The sequence below is a fragment of the Anopheles coluzzii genome, chromosome 2 (assembly GCF_943734685.1).
Source record: "Anopheles coluzzii chromosome 2, AcolN3, whole genome shotgun sequence".
NCBI classification, from domain to species: domain Eukaryota; kingdom Metazoa; phylum Arthropoda; class Insecta; order Diptera; family Culicidae; genus Anopheles; species Anopheles coluzzii.
Genome location: NC_064670.1, coordinates 388,860 through 406,207, shown reverse-complemented (window position 1 = coordinate 406,207; position 17,348 = coordinate 388,860). Strand labels below are relative to the sequence as shown.

The 17,348-nt window shown below is 42.2% G+C and overlaps 3 protein-coding genes across 3 annotated transcripts; 1 reads left to right on the top strand and 2 right to left on the bottom strand.

The window, feature by feature from the left end:
- Positions 1-1,878: 1,878 nt before the first annotated feature.
- On the bottom strand, positions 1,879-6,688 carry LOC120950803 (uncharacterized). Its single transcript, XM_040369130.2, has 6 exons — positions 5,974-6,688; positions 3,837-3,993; positions 3,338-3,517; positions 2,994-3,062; positions 2,817-2,903; positions 1,879-2,731 (listed from the first exon to the last, which is right to left on the bottom strand). Exons 1-6 carry the CDS (start codon positions 6,588-6,590, stop codon positions 2,624-2,626), a joined length of 1,218 nt encoding a protein of 405 aa, XP_040225064.2. The 5' UTR covers positions 6,591-6,688; the 3' UTR covers positions 1,879-2,623.
- Positions 5,166-5,950, bottom strand: LOC120950808 (uncharacterized). Its single transcript, XM_040369136.2, has one exon. It carries the CDS (start codon positions 5,816-5,818, stop codon positions 5,174-5,176), a length of 645 nt encoding a protein of 214 aa, XP_040225070.1. The 5' UTR covers positions 5,819-5,950; the 3' UTR covers positions 5,166-5,173.
- Positions 6,689-12,377: 5,689 nt separating the features above from the next.
- On the top strand, positions 12,378-14,109 carry LOC120950806 (D-amino-acid oxidase). Its single transcript, XM_040369134.2, has 4 exons — positions 12,378-12,660; positions 12,743-13,252; positions 13,337-13,536; positions 13,897-14,109. The coding sequence occupies exons 1-4, from the start codon at positions 12,461-12,463 to the stop codon at positions 14,037-14,039; spliced, it is 1,053 nt and encodes a 350-aa protein (XP_040225068.1). The 5' UTR covers positions 12,378-12,460; the 3' UTR covers positions 14,040-14,109.
- Positions 14,110-17,348: the final 3,239 nt, after the last annotated feature.

Below are 17,348 nucleotides of genomic sequence, written 5' to 3'. Positions count from 1 at the left end.
AGCAAGCGATGAAAAACGTTTCGCAAACTGACTGCATATGCATGTTGGATATAGATTTTTTGTTCGGTTGATATGCTGCATAATTACATTTTACAATGATATTGTTCGCAAAAAGTATGTGACCATCGTGGCTGGCCACATTTCGCTTGCGCTGCCTCCATGTCACACCGTCACACCGCTCTGCGTAACAATAATTTTTACCCTTCGTTCGTCCTGTCGGTTCGTTGAGTTCGCTAAATGCACATCCACCAGGATGCACCTCTCGAACGCGTGCCTTGGAGCGAAAATACCGTCAATACTAAATGATTCCAAGCGGAGCGGTCAATTGGTTGGAAATTCATCACAGCGCAGTCAACTGAAAAGTTTCATCAAAAACCATTTCTATTGCTGCGTATTTTAGCATTTTTTTCTCCCTTCTTTTTGTTGGCTTGGTTGCCTCGGCGTTCTTTTTATACCCTTGATTTTTTCACTTTCGCTCGACTAAACTCATACAAATGGCTCTACCCATTCATCGAACCGACCGACGGGCGATGCCACCATTTCGAATAATTTACCACAATCGTTCTGTGCGAAGGGTGCGATTGGGATGTATTTCAGTCCCTGAGTACCTCAGTTCCCAGGCCAATGAAGTCAATTGTGCCGATTTAGGATGGCAAAATGCAAAGTCTCCCCTCGGCATTTTCCTTATTTCATGCGAACAAAACGTAAGGGTGTGGTATTGTAAGGCTTATTTTTCCTATACCAATCGATTTTCATCACATATTCTCTTTTCGGCTCTAAATCCATAAACCAAAAAACAATGACTTAATAGAGATGAAGGACAAAAAATCGATTTATTCATAGCCAGTGGCGAACAATATCTATCCACTGGTACTTCTTCTTTAAACCTCGCCATGCTCGAAATCGGTTTCCAATATAGATGATATGCAATTTTCTGAACCACCAATTTTTATTTTTCCTTAAATCATGACTCTTCTGCTATCAACCCCCATGTTGTGCATGGTTAGCTGACGGTGCAGCGTGAAATCGGGTACGATCTCAGATAAGGACGATCCGGACCACAAACCAGCAGAGGGAGCAAGAACAACCCAGTCTTCAATTCAATTCCCAACCTCGACCATTACTGTCCTCATCATTTACCACAAATGGTCTTTTCTGTTCAACCGACTCCCGAATGAATCGGTTAGAATAAATAGAATATCATAAGCTTTATCATAACATAAAAAAATGAGAGAAATGACCAAATTTTATCGAATATCTTCAGGGCAGTAGGACAGTAAAGGACAGAACAAAAACTATTCCGTCATAAAGCATGCTGGTGTAATTGAAATACATTTTCCTCAGTCATCCTACTTGTATCTTGGAAGCTTGTATTGTTTAACCATCAAGGAGTCCTCAAATCGTTTACAGTACTGAAATCGATATGTTTTAATTTAATTTTTCACCGAAGTACAGGACAGTCGGTCAGAATCAGTCGATTTTCGTATTCTCCTATAATTGAAGAAGTTTGAGTACACTAGTTTAGCAGAAATTTTCAACAAAACAGTGTGTGTCTGTGTGGGTTTGTGACGATAGAACATTAATATCGATGTCTACTTCTTAACACTTTGACCGCCGGCCTGACGTCACAGTTTGCGAGTGAGCACGTAGCGCATGACAAGAGAGCGATGAGAGCGACAATTGTTCGTGCGACTATTATCACTCTTTTGTTTCATTTCGATAAGCGGCGTAGCACATGTCGTTCTCGTTCTCTCTTTCCCTCATTCGTTATCAAGAGAATTGGTGAGCGTCAGATACAGAGCTGAGCGGTGAACAAAGCCGTCGTGCGATTTCATATGACGCGGCGCTTAAAGTGTTAAAGATTCTTGTACCAACTGAAAGTTAGATACTTTAATAGGATGCTACGATAAACCCTTCCAACAGTTCCAATAGGACACGTTTTTCGTCACCATGATGTCACTATGTTGCTTTTGTGTGCTTCGAGTAGTGCTTAATGGTTTCAGTGCCAAATTTTCAAGCTTGACAGTGCGTAAATATTTGCCAAAAGAAGCAGCAATTGACTTTGAAACCTAGCTGTTGTTGATGGTTAATTCAAATTACTACCATGGCGCCATCAACCGCCTGCACCTACCATGCTCCTGTGCTAGAACTTGGGACATGAAGTGGTTTTGCTAACAAGTAGCACTCAAACACGTTACTGAGAGCACAAACAATGACCGTTTTATGCTTGCCGGCAATTGTGAGTAGGTGCAACGCAGAAGAAAACAACGATGGAGACGCCTAATGGCTGGTGGTTGCGTGTCTAGATTGTAGACTAAAGGGAGGCGGTTGTGAGGAAAGAAAAGTGCCACACAATAAACTACACCAAGTTCACCAAACTGGCTCTTCAGATTAGCCCTGTTTTATTTTTTGTTTCATTTCAGCATCAAAGTAAACACACACACACATACACGCACATGCACGTTAAATCAGAGATTCTATGAACGCTTCGTCGAAGAGCTTTAGCAAGAATGTTTCCTTCTACGACCAGAATCACTTGTCCTAGAAAAGTTTGCTACCCACTAGATTCAGCGATGATGATCAAGTTGCTCGTCTTTTAGCGTTGGTGTCGATACGGCCAGCCTTAGGTGCTGCCTCGGTACACTGCCGTGGCGTTGACATTGACCAAGTTCGGAAACGAGACATCGAATTGAATTAAGATGATGAGGTACGTTGCTGTGGCGCCAATCATCTGCAAAAATAGCGCTTACTTTAGTTTAGGTCTGTAGATTAAGACTAACGGGAGTCCATTATGAAGGGCAAACACGCTTACGTACCGTGTACCAGAGTGTCCAATCGTAAACAAACAGCCCGCACGTTATGACCGGGCTTCGATGTAGCAGCTGCTGTGAAAATAGGTTCAACTGACGAGAAAGATAAAGAATTAATATTATCCACGCACACGGTACATTGCATACTGGCACCATCGTGTTTGCACCCTCACAACATTATACCTCATTTATCACTGCCGAGGAGGACGAACAGTTGATGGCTTTATGTACTAGGATACCGATCCGTTTGCCCTGAAAAAGGAGTGCATTTATGTAAGAACAACAAAAAAAGTCTTGTACAAAAACAGCAAAAACTAAACAAACATGGTGTACTGGCAATTAGTTATTAATTCGGATAAATTAGGAATCATTGGAACTAGCTCATGTTCCTCCGAGTCAAATTCCACACTCAACGCTCTGCTTAAGACAAATTAATCACCTTTGTGCCTTCACCGCTTGAGAAACGAAACAAAAACCTTCGCAAGTTGCTATAGTAACGAAAGTCTTGGGCATTGGAGATGTCTTACCTCGCGTGTTATTTTGCTACCGACGGCAATGAAAAACAGGACAAAGAAAAGATAGTACATGTACCAGATGAAGTTCAGCACTCCCATGTAGAACAGCTCGTTACGATAGATGAACGCCCGGAACAGTCCGAACGAACAGACGACTCCGATGACGAAGCACAATCCAACGCAAAATGTGATCTGATGAATAACAATGCACACGACGACATCGAAGGAAGCAGCAGACGCACGACGTACACAGATGAAAATAAAGAAACAACATAGTTAAAGTGGCAAAAGTTAGCAAATTCGTGACCTACACTGTTGTGTCGTCGGTGTGTTCATGTACTGTTGTGCTCAAGCGTTCGGACACGCTACGCTTCGGTAAGCATTCTTTCAGACCTGCCGAAACGTGTCCTTATGCTTTGTTACGGATTTTCTTCATCTAGGCACTCAGCAGGGAAGACCTCGTTCGGGTCGCCAAAGAAATGGGACAAAATTGCCAAGAGGGCAGTCTTACCTGCACTGAAAAGCAATAATTAACGAGCTCGACCACGTCGTTCAGTTTGTCGTGAAGGATCTTGATTTGCTTCAGCACATTAATCTGTTCCTTTTCGCTGCATATTGCAAACTCGCTCGGATTTCCCACGGCCGACGGACTCGTTGGAAAGTACATTCTGTAAAGAGAAACCAAACAGCGAGAACGATTCAGTCACGTTGCGGAATGCTTTTCTTACCGACACGCGCGCTGTTCAATGCATCTGTAATGGATTTTCGGTTTGATGATGAGAGGAAGGGTGGTAGTTGAACTTGCCAACCTAATTGCCATGGCCAATCGTTGAAAGCGCACCAGCAGGAACCAAAGCACGATGGCGAAATAGCTCGTGATGGTGGGAAAGGCGGCATTGTAGTAGACGAAGGAGAACATGTTGTAATACCATCGACCGTCGAAGTTGGGCTGATTATTCAGGACGGTAATTTTGTACGCATAGACCAGTGCGGACGTTACGAAGATGCCGCTCAGAAAGCACACCATGCCGGCAGTGATAAGAAAACGATGCATCCGGTAGTTGATCCTCACTCCGACCTGTTGCAGCTCGCGATCAATGTTGACGAACGCCTGGAACAGCTCCCGCAGCCGATGACGATGGAGAAAGTTTATAAGCATGGTCAGATGATACACTAGCGTCCCCATCAGGTACGTGAAGATGCGACTGTTCACAGCCAGCGGAGACGACTGGAAGCGGAGCATGTCCTTACGAATTTGCCGACAGGGCCCGTTAATGTAAAGCGTGCCTATGAGCAGCAGAATGATGACGTTGAGCACCGAAAGCAAACGCCTGTTGGAGGCATTCGAAAAGAATGGCGTCAACCCCAGACACTTCAGCAACAGCAGAAACGGCTGGAAAGCTTCAATGGAGCTAGAGGTATTGAATTTTTGCAGCACTTTATACACCATTTTGTAGCACAGTCTTGAAAAGCGATACTGTTCCGTTCGGTGGGCTCACACAACGTTCACTGACATGCATGCAGGACCGAGAGATTTGGGAACGAACGACACCATCAACCATGGCCGGAACAAACTAAGGTGTGGTTGATTATGTTACCTGTCTCGTAGCATGTGTATCAATTAATTGTATCAGTTATATTAGTATTCCCTATTTACTTTTACCAAACAGCGCCACTCCTTTCTCAGGATGGATTGCTCGTTCTGTTCCTCAAACGAGTCAATTTATTTTGTTTGCCCAATGGTAAGGGGTGGCTACAATTCTTCTTAGTTCTCGGTTGCCGTGAAAATGAAGTAGGGTGAAAGCGAAGTCGCGAATGAAGGTTGGGAGCAATTTATAGCTCTATATCTTACCTGAACAAATTGTTTAGGGCAATATATCGTGATAGTACCAAAAACAGTGTCAAAATCGCCTGAGCCCAGAGATGAACGTACGAGTAAAAGTACAGAAACCGGACTAGATTGAACGCATGCACCTGTACTCCAAAACGCGGTAACCAGCGTTCTACGAAGCCCGTCATTGACACAAACATGAGTGGATACACCAGCATGAGCCAGCGCAGATGCCGTGCAAACCTTTGCGTTCCAAAGTAACCAATCGAGCCCTCGGAAGCATGATTTGTGTTGAGAGTTACTAATGCACTTGACACTTCGTTAAGAGAGCCGAACAATTGATCCACACTATTCTGGTTGATGTAAGAATGCAATAGAACGGCCAGCACCGTCAAGTAGCGCGACACGAAGTAAACATCGTGCATTCGTGACGTTATGAGTGATCCCGAACCGAGCTTGATCGTTTCCAAATCGAGAGAATGAAACAGTAGCAGAAATCCGTAGAAAGTGGCCGAGAACGCTATGGCCAACAAATTACACAACTTGTAGCCCAGTAATGTTCGTTTCCTACTACATGTCACCGGTGGATACAATCCAAGACACTTTACCACCAAAGTAAAGCACTCGAAGGCCTTTAGTGCGTCCTCGTTAGAAGTCAACATTTCACTGACGGCGCTATGCAAACTCTCAATAGAATCTTCAACCCCAACAGCAGCTTTCCCCGAAATGTTTTTTCACTGTAAACAAAACCTTTATTGACAATGTCCGGCTTAAGCGGTAATTAATTAATTGGAACGGTTGATCAAATTTCACCTACCTGAATGCTTGATTGATGGCGCAATATCGATCGTGCAGTACCAGCAAAAATAAGAGAAATTGACAAATTTGTAACAAAAAACACAACCCGAACATGGCAGAAGGGAGAATTTCCTTCAGCGATGGTTCGATGTGAGGTACAAGCTCCAAAATCAATGGCAGGTGTATAGCGAGTAGTAACATGTACGATGTCACTATACCAACCGCCAGCATTGACACTTTCAGATGGAGTCTTCGATGGTCGATCGGTGAACTAAATTTGCTCAACTGTACATCACATTCATGCAGGGTTTGTAAAATAAAAGATATTCGGTGTTTTACAATCCACGCAAACACAATGGCAAATACCATCGTTAGATACTGACAGCTAAGATTGATGCACTCTATGGTACCAATGATCAGCGATAGGTGAAAATCGGTCACATTAGCTACGAACAGGAACGAGTACAGGGCGTAGGTATACATTCCACCATACACTAGCACATAGCAGAACTCCAGGTAACGATTCACCGGTTTCATTCCTAACCTGTACCCGAAAGGTGCCAATCCTACACACCCAAGCAGGAACATAAACGGTTGCACCGTTTCGTATACACTGTTCACCGAAAACCAACGCATATTGCTACATTTGCTTGCTAGCTAAATTATGGATCATCGCCTCGTGGTACACACTGCGTGTTATCCACCTTCAATCAAACTGAACCGAAATGCCTTTGCCTTTACCACCGAAACATCCACATTGCCATTAGATCACTTGATCCAAAATAAACAATAGCACTATAGAATGATAAACAATGATTTTACCATGCGCAGAAAACGATGCGCAAGAATAAAAAACAAGAACAAGAGGTATTCGTGGATGAGAATTAACAGCCTGCTTTCACTCACAGGTTATGCTGCAGCTTACGGCAAAAGGCAATTAATTATTATGCTGCGCATTTTTCCCTTACGATTTTTCCTGTTGTGATACGCAGAAACGTTCATACTGTGTATGGTATTTCTTACCCAAACAGGTCCTTCAGAGCTTCATATCGCGACAGGACCAACATCGCCGCCAAAGTCGCTTGTAGCCAGAGATGAACGTATGTTGTGAAGTACAGTAAGCGCACAAACTGAAACACATGGCCAATAAGCTGGTTCCAATTTAACCATTTGAGTATCGTGAACGTTATGGCGAGACAAACAAATGGATACGACAGGGAAAATACGCGTAACCCTTTCGCAAACCGGACCGTTCCGAAGAATCGTAGTTTGCTGGATACACCTTTGCGATTGGCAAGTAGTGTCACTGCGTTTGAGATGCTGTTCAGCGCCCGAAGCAATCGATTTATTTCGCCTCCATTGTTCAGAACGTGCACTTGCACCACGATAACGGTGATGTAGCGTAGCACAAAGTACAGATCGTGCATGCGGGTAACAATAAGCGACTTTATGCCGGCCTTTAATACACCAGAATCCAATGAGATGCTAAACAGTAGATACCCGTAGAACAGAGTCGAAAGTACGAATGACAAAATGTTGACGCATCGATAGGGTAGACGTGTCCGTTTGCGATCGCATGATATGGGAGGGTTAACACCGAGATACTTCAACAGCACACTGAATGTCTCGTACGCCACCAGGGCGTCCTCACCGAATAACGACATCGAACAGACTACACATTTAGATCACCAATTCGTTGTAACTCACCTAAATAATTCATTAATCGTCTGGTATCGCGACAGCACGAGTAGCACCATCACAGTAAATTGTACTATTTGCAGAAGGAAGCAGAAACTCGATATCGCCAACGCCGCCACGTCGAGAGCAGGCGTGTCGAACGATTCAAGGCGTGACGTCACAGTTGAAATCGTCACCAGAAGGAGGAATAGAAACGATCCCAAAACAATACTACAGAGCACTGTCAGTAGGCGATGTTGTCTGTTGTGTTTGATCGGAAGCCGCAGGACGTTTAACTGCTCGTCAATCTCAGCCAATTGTACAAAAATCTCAAGCACACGATTTCGAAGCACTAAACCTAAAATGATCGCTACGTTTGTCACCATAAATTCACAAAACATATATCCATTTTCCATGACGGCTACGATTTTGGAAATGTACAGATGGCCTGTATTTGTCGTAAAGAGGTAGCCATAGATTGCGTACGAGTATACACAGATAAAGCTAGCGGAGTAACCGAAAGCATAATACAACTCTTTTCTATCGTTGGACGGCTGCGAGTTAAGACGAAATGGCGCCAATCCAGTGACCTTCAACAGGTAGTAGAAGGGACGAAATGTATCGTGAACGTTTTGAACAAGCAAACAGCTATCCATCGTTGGGAATGGCACACCTTAACGCGTGACGATGCAAACCATACTGAAACTGTAGAACGAAGCAACGGCGGAGCAGAATGTTAAACGTTAAACAAGTGCACGTTTTCGGCCAACCGGAAACCGACCGATCGATACACTGGACTGGAACTCCAAATATTACAAAGATGATGGCTATGGTGATGATAATGTTTATTGTATACCATGGCTAAAGCCATCTTTGTTAACGTATCGAAGACGATTAATCAATCCATTAACAGCTACGATAAACAGATCTTTCAGCTGGGCTAAACAAACCATTTAAATATGAACGGGCTACTATAGAAGAAAAAAAAAATCATACACGTTTTGTATTTTCTTGGATTTTGCTAGCGTTTTATGTAATTTAATTTGCATGACATTAACATAATATTTTATACGTACCGAAAACAGCCATTAATTAGCTTGTATCTTGTCCTAATTATTTCCATAAACGCGGTGCATTGCAACATCATCAATGCGTAGGAGTTGACGAATAGCAAATAAATAAACACGAACAAAATCTGCATGTTGCACGAGCTCTCATGAAGTTGACAAGTGATGATAGTACCATAAATGTAGATCAACAACACGATTGCGATTAGATAAACACCGGCCCAAACGTTTCGATAAAATCGGCGATGATCGACGTTGCGTTTCCATTGGCTTATCTATTCAAACACATGACTTAACTTAATTCAATCACATGACTTAGAACGTAGGTTACAACTATTAAAATTGTACAACCGGTTTACCTTTTGATCCACGGCATGCAGCTTGTAGAGCATTTTTTCAATTTTGTCTCGCACAGCATAACCGTTCACAACTCCATACATGGTGGTGAAAAAATTGAAAGTAAAATACATACGTTCGCCTTTGCCCTCGATCATCGATGCAGAGAACCCGGTGTGTTTTAGCTCGGACATGAATTTTATAAAAGCTAGTGTATATGCCAATCCGAAAGATATGGTGTATAGTTTCGTCCGCCAGGTTCCGAATGCATCCCGGTCAGGTGTGTCTGCATCCAACTGTAGCCGGAACGGAGCATACCCGAACAGTCGTAGAATCCAGTACAATACTTCCATGGAACTGTAAACATTAAGTGACTCGTTTAGTAACATCACCACTGTGACACTGCGACGGTACATCCACCAGTCGGGACAGGTGTAAAATTGCGACTGACACTTTATCCAACAGTGGGTGTCTGCAAAGGAGGTTAATCGTTCCGGAAACTGCTCCCGATCATACCCGAGAATGGAGCCGACTTTCGCAATTTACCACGCCTCATAAATTAATCATACATGTCGTTTTGCGGAACGTTGTAGAAACACAGCTCCCTAGCAGTCCTATAGATTGAAACATTTTTTATTTTGCTAATATGCGTAAAGCTTTCAATAAAGTAATGTTGTTGTTTGCAATTTCAACGCATTATTTTTAAGTAACACATACACATTAATTCTCGCTAATGGTTGTTGTAAATGAATCTATATCTTTCGCTTAAACTTGCAAGATGGCAAGATTGTTGTTTTATATAGGTCAATTATAAGATAATTTTAGACATTTTTACTTCAGCTATAAATAGTTAACTTACCACTCACAATCCTTTAACATTTATCTCATCAATTGGTGACCAGTTGAAGAGTTTGAAACGCGCCGATCGCACCAACATGGCTATTGTTGTTGTGGCAACAAAGATAAAAAAAAACTTTAAATGTTTTTTCAACTCGCTGTAAAATGAAAACGGCAATTAGGCGAAGTTAAGCCGCTTGTTACATAGGCAAGTCAGTTCTCGCTTTCCAAAGCATTCTAGAAAAACTTAAGACAATTTTCATCATTGAAAAAAACAAAACCATTTGGCGAAACCGTTGCAGTGCAGTGCATACCCTGCACTGGGAAGACAGGACAGTAAATCACTCCAAAGGGGCGAAAGTTTCCGAGTTTTACACTCTAACCATTCTGCTAGGCATGACGATGTGAAACAGGATAAAGTTTAAATTGAATTCGGTCCCACTGTAATTACGACAACGGGTTGTCCAGAACGAAGATTCCACTGTTTCGAGAAGATTGTCTCAAGCCACATAGGAGAGTTGCGTAAGGAATTTTTAAATGCTCTTATTAGATTTCTTTTGAGCACAGGGAACAAGTTTTGTGCATATCAACTAATTACTATGTTTGGCTATGAGTTTAAGGGTCTAATACCACTGTAATAGTATTCGACATTCACCTAGCATTGTAAATAAATTCAACATACCAGTGACATTTAAAACGTTGCTTTAAATTGTTCGTCAATGGATGAAAATGTTGTTATCCTTCACTGATTAGAAAACATGCTGAATTTTTGTTTTATAAATGGTATCACCTTATTCAGGGCTGCTAATCATATATACCATTTCATTCTCTATCAGTTCTTTGTGTTGGTATTTATTAATAAGAGAATAAGTTACGATTAAATATAAAACGATTCAAAATATATTATTGAATATGTTATTGTTATACGATTTGCATACATGTTGCCAAATATGCGGGGCAATATTAAATATTTTGAGTAGCAAAAACTTACTCTCTTAAACTGTTTCCTTCCCACGCTATGCAGAAATCAATGATTTCAATATTTTGAAGCATATCACTTGACTGTTCTACACTTCTGCTCAACTTGCATGTGATAACCCGGATAACGACAAAAATTGATTTGCATAAATTTGTGCTTTAATAACAACTCCAATGAGTTTGCCAACTGCCATGTGCCTTTTGCCCTTTGCCACATTCAATCGGGCCTTCCATGCCATCTATGGCATCGAGGCAACCATCCGGGAGCTCATTAAGACCCAATGTTCACTGAACGTCTTTCGCATTAACATCACCCCTCGGGTTACGGGAAACCTCGATGACGACGACACGACAAAGCACCGCAGAGATTGTCACAGCCATGGATGTTTTATTCAAGGCACCACACATCCCAACAGAAGTGCTTCCGAACCCTTGGTTGCGATCCTTCCAATGAATACTACCGGCACAGAAAGTTTGTTCGAACGAGATAAGATCGTGCTGCAGTGGAGTGGAAAGTCGAACGTTAAGCAGTTGGGAAGTAGAAGGGAGTGAACCCGAAGAGGAACTACATAAATGGTACATTACAATTTAATCAATTATTCACTGCGATGAACTCGATTTCGATAATTCTCTTTTATTGTTCCCAGATGGAGAATTAGATAATGTTCTTATTTAAGCGCTTGGGCCACTTGACACCACTCCTACTGCTTGGCCCCACTTCATGAGTCCACGAATGACAGTGACGAAATGAGAATTCCCCATACATTGACCGAACGGTACTGCAATTCTATTTGCATTCTTGCAAAACGGCAAACCAGTTTGAACCAACGAAACCAGGGAGGATATCATTCTCAATACTTTTCAAAAGCATTACCGACGGATAGCCGTCAATAGACCTAGCACTGTCGTCGGGCATATGCAAGCTGCATTACTCTTCTATAAGGAGACACCAATTATTTCAAATCCAGTGAATGTCCAGTGCAGTAGGATTTCGCACATGTGTATAAATGAAGCATTTCACACTTACTTAACTGAGAATAATCACAACGATCGGATTCCCTGCCCTGCTGTGACCAATGACATGGCTAAAATAATTTTGCAGCGTGTAAAGATTTGTAACACAGGATAATCAGCTAACACGTACGTAGTACGTAAATGCTTTCCTTTGATTGGAGTGATGCACGGTAGTTGAAACCTACGCAGTTATCAGCCTTTCATCCAACAATCTATGCTTCTGGTAAGATCTACAAAAGTCGCACGTTCTTCTCGTTATAGAAAATTCCTTGTCTATGGACCTTGAAGCCTTAAGCAATACTATTGCCGGATGGTAAATATAATCAAAATGTTGCCAGATAACTCTAGCTCACGCGTTTCTATACAGCGCTAATCCTTATCGCCTCATAATGAGAGAAAAGAATGGAGCGCAAGAAAGTAAGCAGGAAGGAGCGTGGGGTAAACAGTCGTGAATCTTGCTTATGAAAAATCACAACACTATTGATAACGGCATGGTGATTGGATTTAAAATACTTCTTTCCTCTTACCGGTGCAATCAGTACAGTGTGAACGATCGCATCATAAGGAAGTATAGTATAATAAGTTCAGCAAAAGTGTATGGGCAATATGAAGCAAATCGTGGTCATTGGTGCTGGTGTAAGTGGGCTTAGTGTTGCAGTGCAGTTGGCTGAACATTACTATAATGTGGCTAATGTGACTTTGATATCCGAAAATGTTAGTCCCAACACAACAGGCGACGGGTCGGCTGGTTTATGGGGTCCTTACTATTGCGGAAATACTCCAGACCATAAAATAGTGTAAGAATAATTGCCAACAAACCCTGTACCAGCAAACCCACCCACAGTGTGTTTAACATGTTTAAATGTGTATTTTTTGTAGAAAATGGTCCAGTGAAACGCACACGTTTTTCCATCAGCTGTGGAAGAATGGGCTCGGCGGAAAGATTGGTGTCTGCTTACAACCGTGCATGAGGCTTACGACCGATCCCAATGGATATCCGGAGCCGGCGTGGAAGGAAATAGTGTTCGGGTGCCAAAAGATCCAGGAACCGGAATTGAAGCGACTCAGTAATGAGCACGGTCGATCGTACACCGGTGGTTATCATTTCGCCACGTTCACATGTGAACCATCCGGCCTGTTGCCATACCTATTTAATCGTTTTATTGCGGTTGGTGGAAAATTCGTGGCGTCCAAAGTACGTAACTTTGATGAAATCATTCTTAACCGGCCCGTGGATCTGATAGTCAACTGTAGTGGCCTTGGTTCGCTTGAGTTGGCGAGCGATAAGGCAGTGCTTCCCATCCGAGGTCAGGTAGCTCGGGTTAGTGCTCCATGGATTTATGAAGTCATTCTGGATGACAGTGATGATGGTAATTACATAATTCCCAAGTAAGTTTCGTTTCCCTATCACAACCGGTAAGAAAAGCACCGATCAGTGGGAAATAATAGGATTCCTTTCATTCAACTCCCTAGTTGCGAGACAGTGATATTGGGTGGAACGCATCAAATGAACGACTTCAACCGAAACGTCAAACGAGACGACAGCCGATTCATATTCGATGGCTGTGAACGAATGCTGCCCAGTCTGCGTAATGCAAGTGTTACAAATGAATGGGTCGGCCTGCGGCCTGGCCGGGACAGCGTGCGCCTGGAAATGGAACACTATCGATCAGGTAAAAATATTTTCATGATTTCTGTTTCACGCATCATTCGCATTTGCAAACCAATAACTCTTGTTTCATGTAAACGATGAGGCTTGGCTAAGGTTATCATGTTTAGACAGCAAGATTGCAACGTAGCCGTTTCATTTTTTAAACACGACTAAAAAAACAACTGCAAGCTATTGCACTGATAACCTCCGAGTTGATGCGAAGGTACTTGTTTGCTGGGGATGAACGATGATTGTTTTCCATCTACTTGCCATTAATCATATTGTTGAAGAGTGGGTGTGATTCCTTAACATCAGACTACGGCAAAACTAGTGCTGCGCGGGATTCCTAGATGATAATCTATGTTTTCTATTTCACCCACAGATGATCAAAAGGGTTCCGTTCCGATTATTCATAATTACGGACACGGTGGATGCGGAGTTACACTCTGTTGGGGCTGTGCCAAAGAAGTCGTTGAGATCAGCAGTACCCTTGGCTGGAGCAAATCCAGTACATCTAAATTGTAGTGTTTGTGTAACTTAGCTCCAAAGTTATATGTATGCTGTAAGTGAAATAAAACAACAAAGTCAAAAATAACTATATGCTCTTACGCCGCCTTTTGTCGGATTATATTTAACTCATCTAAAGCTAAACTGTTGTATCCATTACCATAGTACTATCACATCTATTTCTATAACTATACCTTTCAGGCCATTTGAGTTATATTCTCTATATACGATATTTTAAGATTTTGTATGGGATTGTATTGTTTTTTTTTTTGACTAAGACTAACATAAATTGATTTTGTCTAATCATCAAACATAGAATCCCACGTAATGTAATAGAGTTATGCCAAAACAAAAGAGAAATACGAGATCAGTTTTTCTTTGCAACACTTACAGAGTCTAAGCTTAGTTGTTACCATCAGTAACTATTATGATTATTTCTACCAACATTATGACAATGGTCTCGGACTAACGGTAGTCTTTATGCTATTGTATAAATAGCATCAAGATTCACGAACAACGGCTAACGGGTATGACGAAATAGATCGAGATGGAAAAAGGTGTCAACTGTGGTACGATTTTGGAGCAATCAGTCCCCTCGACGTTTAAGGCCAGAAAGAACATTGCACATGTTGCTGATAAATTAGAAATTTATGCAAATACACCCTGTGCCGACGAAAGAGACCGTCACCATCTAACGCAGAGTCACTTGGTAGCAAAACTGTACTGCAAATGTTGACATGCGTAAAAGAGCTTCGTTCTGTAAGTCACACATGAAACGAAAGCCTTCAGTTGCTTCGAGACACATGTTCCATTTGCAGCAAAGCCTAAATTGTTCTCCCACTCAAGCTATTTTATCGTTGGCGATAAGAAATGGTCCTGGCGATGGGGAGCTTCAGCTCGACAGCTCAGCCCTGCCTCGGGCGGTGCTTCCCCCGAGCCGCACACTCGAAACCGTGCTCAACATGGTCGTTAGTTAACAGTCTGCAACCACAATCATAGGAAACAGATACCGGAGCGTAGATAATATTGTAAGATGAACGCAGTCGAATCCGTGTCCTTGGATTCACTGCAGGGCTCCTGGGGACGCGTGAGAGCTCGTTACTTTTCGTTCAGCTACCACTACTACTTCCCTTTGTGAAATATGATGATTACGAGGGATGCGTCGTCTACCACAGACTTCAGCCGTCGGTAGAGCTATCCTTTAACGAGGCTCTGCTCTCCAACCGAAAATGCACCCCAATCTCGTTGACTTTGGTGTTATGAGCCATCTGTACGTTTGCTCCCGTGGTACAGAGCATACATTTCTTCCTGATATGCCCTGAAACTGCACAAGTGAGGGAAGGAAAATAATATCAGAAATTATAACACAAAATGTCCACCAGTTTCACCCAGCGGCCCGCTGGGGAGCAATGCATGCAATAGCTAATAACTTCCTTCCGCTAGACTTATTGTGTCACGTTACGCTGTCCCGGCCGCCTGGGGTCGTAAATGTGTGCCACGAATGCAAACAAGAGCAGACCTCTGGGGGAGGCCGAACAGCTTTTTGGGCAAGAGCACGAACCATCCGTTGTCGCCATCATCATCGCCGTAGCAAAATTAACTGAATTAGAGAGTTCAGCCCATGCGTCGTACCCCATTCGTTAGGACGTTTTGCACAACTATGGCCCATAGTTGTTTCGCTGCGAGCGAGATATTCCACCCACAAGGGCAATGTAACGTCTTTCACCGTGGTAGATTGCTTTCCATGCTTGTTCGTCGGTCCTTAACGAATCATAGGGGAAAAGTCAGGCAACATGTGTTTGCTAAACCCAAAGGACATCGTGTAAATAGTTCGCACTGAGCTAACCAGTTGGTTCAATCCTTTCACTCATTCGATAAGTAGTTCTGCCCGTGCCAAACATTCCCTGAATACCCTGACCAAACCCAATTCTATCAACTAAGGTAGCTACAATCAAGATCCGTATTGAGCAACGATTTTGCGCCCTAATTAAATTAAAACTCCTACTCCTGGCAATGCGATAGATTGTTAGACATGGAGTCCATGTCATGGAAACCACAGTGGTATAGATGGAATCGTTATCCTAAGTAGTTGTCCATAGGGACTCAGACGATATTTTGAAACTGCCTTTGATAATTTTGATATCATAAGTGAATTAAATGTAATGTTCGTGCTACCATAAGTAAGTTTATTATATGATTGACGGTATATACATACGCCTTATGATTAAGCTTCTCTACCTAACCATGGGAGTTGGATGTGTAACATTTATTCCACTATTTTCCATATAATATTACATTCGCCGTAAGTTTTGCATATGATTGGCTATGAGAACGTTTTGCTTTAAGAAATGCTGAAATGTAAAGCAAAATCGTCAGTAAAGGTGTGAAATATATAACATTTTCAGTTATGGAATATTATTTCAATTCTGTTATCTTTTGTCATTTCGTATAAACGGGTTTGTTCTGTGAAATTTACTGAAATCATCAATACTAAAATGACATTCATTTTGGGATAATAGACCAAATGATCTTGACAATTCGTGCAGTATTTTTTTTAAAGTTCAAAGTTTAATGGTTTAAATCAGACCGAAAAAATCGATTCTGTTTCATTATGATTTATTACAACACAGGAGCTTCTACCGAATCGATAGTGATTTATATCTTTAACGCGCGGGCCTGTACGTCACATGGAAGGGTGCACCCTCGTCGCTAAAATTACAAAATGCAACTCCCCATGCCTTCAGTCACCAACTCCCGAGTAGGGTAAAGATAAATCATAACGCTTCGATCTCTCTCGCTCTCTCCGAATCAAAACAATAGAATAGGCTGGAAACTTGCTAAAGATTTCGTCGTTCGTTGTACTCGCACACCGGTTTCCTTTACCTCAATGTTTCGTCGTAATGGCTTCGCCAAGCACGACTAGCACATCGATCAATCTCGTCAATTATTCCAACATATAAATCAAAATTCATCCTGTACCCTTTCCGTTCCTGAGCTTCGGCCAGAATACAAAACCGGTGGGAAAGTGCCAAAATCGCTTCTTTCCCCTCATGTATCCTTCTCACAGCTTTTCACGGAAGTCTGCAAAGTTTGTCAATGAGAGAATGTATTTAAAGCCAGCACCATTAGCAAGAAGTAGGCAAACAGGGATGAGATGCTCATTTCCCAAAATGAGTAAACTTTTCAAACTGATGGTGTCAAATCGTTTTCTTTTGCCATTTAGATGGCATCATCACCATGATAAGGACCGAGATCACTGAAGGACCGAATAGTTTAATTACATTCCGGAGACGTTGCATATTTTATTTGCAATAAGAACGAGAAGTG

Coding starts and splice junctions, on each gene's coding strand:
- LOC120950806 (XM_040369134.2), top strand. CDS start 12,461: ATGGGCAATATGAAGCAAATCGTGGTCATTGGTGCTGGTGTAAGTGGG. Junction 13,253..13,336: donor GGTAATTACATAATTCCCAA/GTAAGTTTCGTT, acceptor TCAACTCCCTAG/TTGCGAGACAGTGATATTGG. Junction 13,537..13,896: donor AATGGAACACTATCGATCAG/GTAAAAATATTT, acceptor TTTCACCCACAG/ATGATCAAAAGGGTTCCGTT.
- LOC120950808 (XM_040369136.2), bottom strand. CDS start 5,818: ATGTTGACTTCTAACGAGGACGCACTAAAGGCCTTCGAGTGCTTTACT.
- LOC120950803 (XM_040369130.2), bottom strand. CDS start 6,590: ATGCGTTGGTTTTCGGTGAACAGTGTATACGAAACGGTGCAACCGTTT. Junction 3,063..3,337: donor GTAGCAAAATAACACGCGAG/GTAAGACATCTC, acceptor CTCCTTTTTCAG/GGCAAACGGATCGGTATCCT. Junction 2,732..2,816: donor ATTGGACACTCTGGTACACG/GTACGTAAGCGT, acceptor CTATTTTTGCAG/ATGATTGGCGCCACAGCAAC.